Here is a 1,033-nt window from a genome sequence, read left to right on the forward strand (position 1 = left end):
TTATATATGTTTCGGCTCTTTATGGACAAATAATTCAAACAAGCCTGGTGTGAATTCCCAACGTTGATTCCCTATGAGTATTTTATCTTTATTTATTCGAATAGGACTATTGCCTAAAGACCACAATCCATTTTTGTCTTTATGTGGGCCAAAAATAGTATCGAGAGTTTTTACTGTTTGTAGTGTAGACAAGTCTATAGTATTATCTCCATCATCTGCTTGTGAAAAATATTTTTCTGAATGCTCCCCCACCTCTTCGTCGTCTGCTTCTTCGACATCGTTTGAGTTAGTTTTTTTTTTTTTTTTTTTTTTTTTTGTAAGAGGTAACTACGGTATAATTTTATTTCCACGTGATTTGTGTGATATACATATTTCATATAGTAATTAAAGATATTATAGAGAAACCTAATGTACGATATTTGCTTACTTGAATGTACTTGCTCCCAAAAGAATACAAATTTATCTTGAAATGTACATTTTTCCAAATCGTATCGATAAAAGCCATGCCCCTAAAATTGGGAGTTAAAATTTTTCATGTAATTAATGAAGAACATATTCAATAATATATTAGTGTCTAAAAAATATAAGTTTCCATTCAGTACAATGTGACACGAGATGAAACATATAGCCAGTTATTCAGACATCCTCAGCGATTGCATCGTCACAACGATTCTTGTTCTTCAATAAATACGATGCTAGGAAACTGATGGGATCTGGTGGTCGTTCTCGAGCTAATGTTTGTAGGCCCATAAGTAAAATAGGCGCTACAGTTTGATCTAAATATTGTCTTGTAGGCAATGAATTCAAATCGGCTCTAGATTTCTTGCATTATTGTCCAACAGTTGAGGTGGAATTGTTTGTTGAAATCTGTGGTTCTGCTGGGGGTGCCGCATTTTGATTATTTGGACCCGTTTCCATGCTTTTAAATAATTTTCTTCAGAATTACAATGTGCACTATCGTGAATTAAAGTTATTCATGTGGTAGTTTATATCAAAATGTGGTTTATGTGAGTTTTCTCTTTTTGGGGTACTG

At 33.3% G+C, this 1,033-nt stretch overlaps 1 protein-coding gene across 1 annotated transcript; it reads right to left on the reverse strand.

Annotated features, from left to right (window-relative positions):
* Positions 1–324: 324 nt before the first annotated feature.
* LOC142235516 (protein dpy-30 homolog) lies at positions 325–828 on the reverse strand (the record flags this gene model as incomplete). Its single annotated transcript, XM_075306768.1, has 1 exon — positions 325–828. A coding segment is annotated over one exon (192 nt), but the record flags the coding sequence as incomplete, so codon positions are not given.
* Positions 829–1,033: the final 205 nt, after the last annotated feature.

Source organism: Haematobia irritans, chromosome 4 (assembly GCF_050003625.1).
Source record: "Haematobia irritans isolate KBUSLIRL chromosome 4, ASM5000362v1, whole genome shotgun sequence".
In the NCBI taxonomy this organism is placed as follows: domain Eukaryota; kingdom Metazoa; phylum Arthropoda; class Insecta; order Diptera; family Muscidae; genus Haematobia; species Haematobia irritans.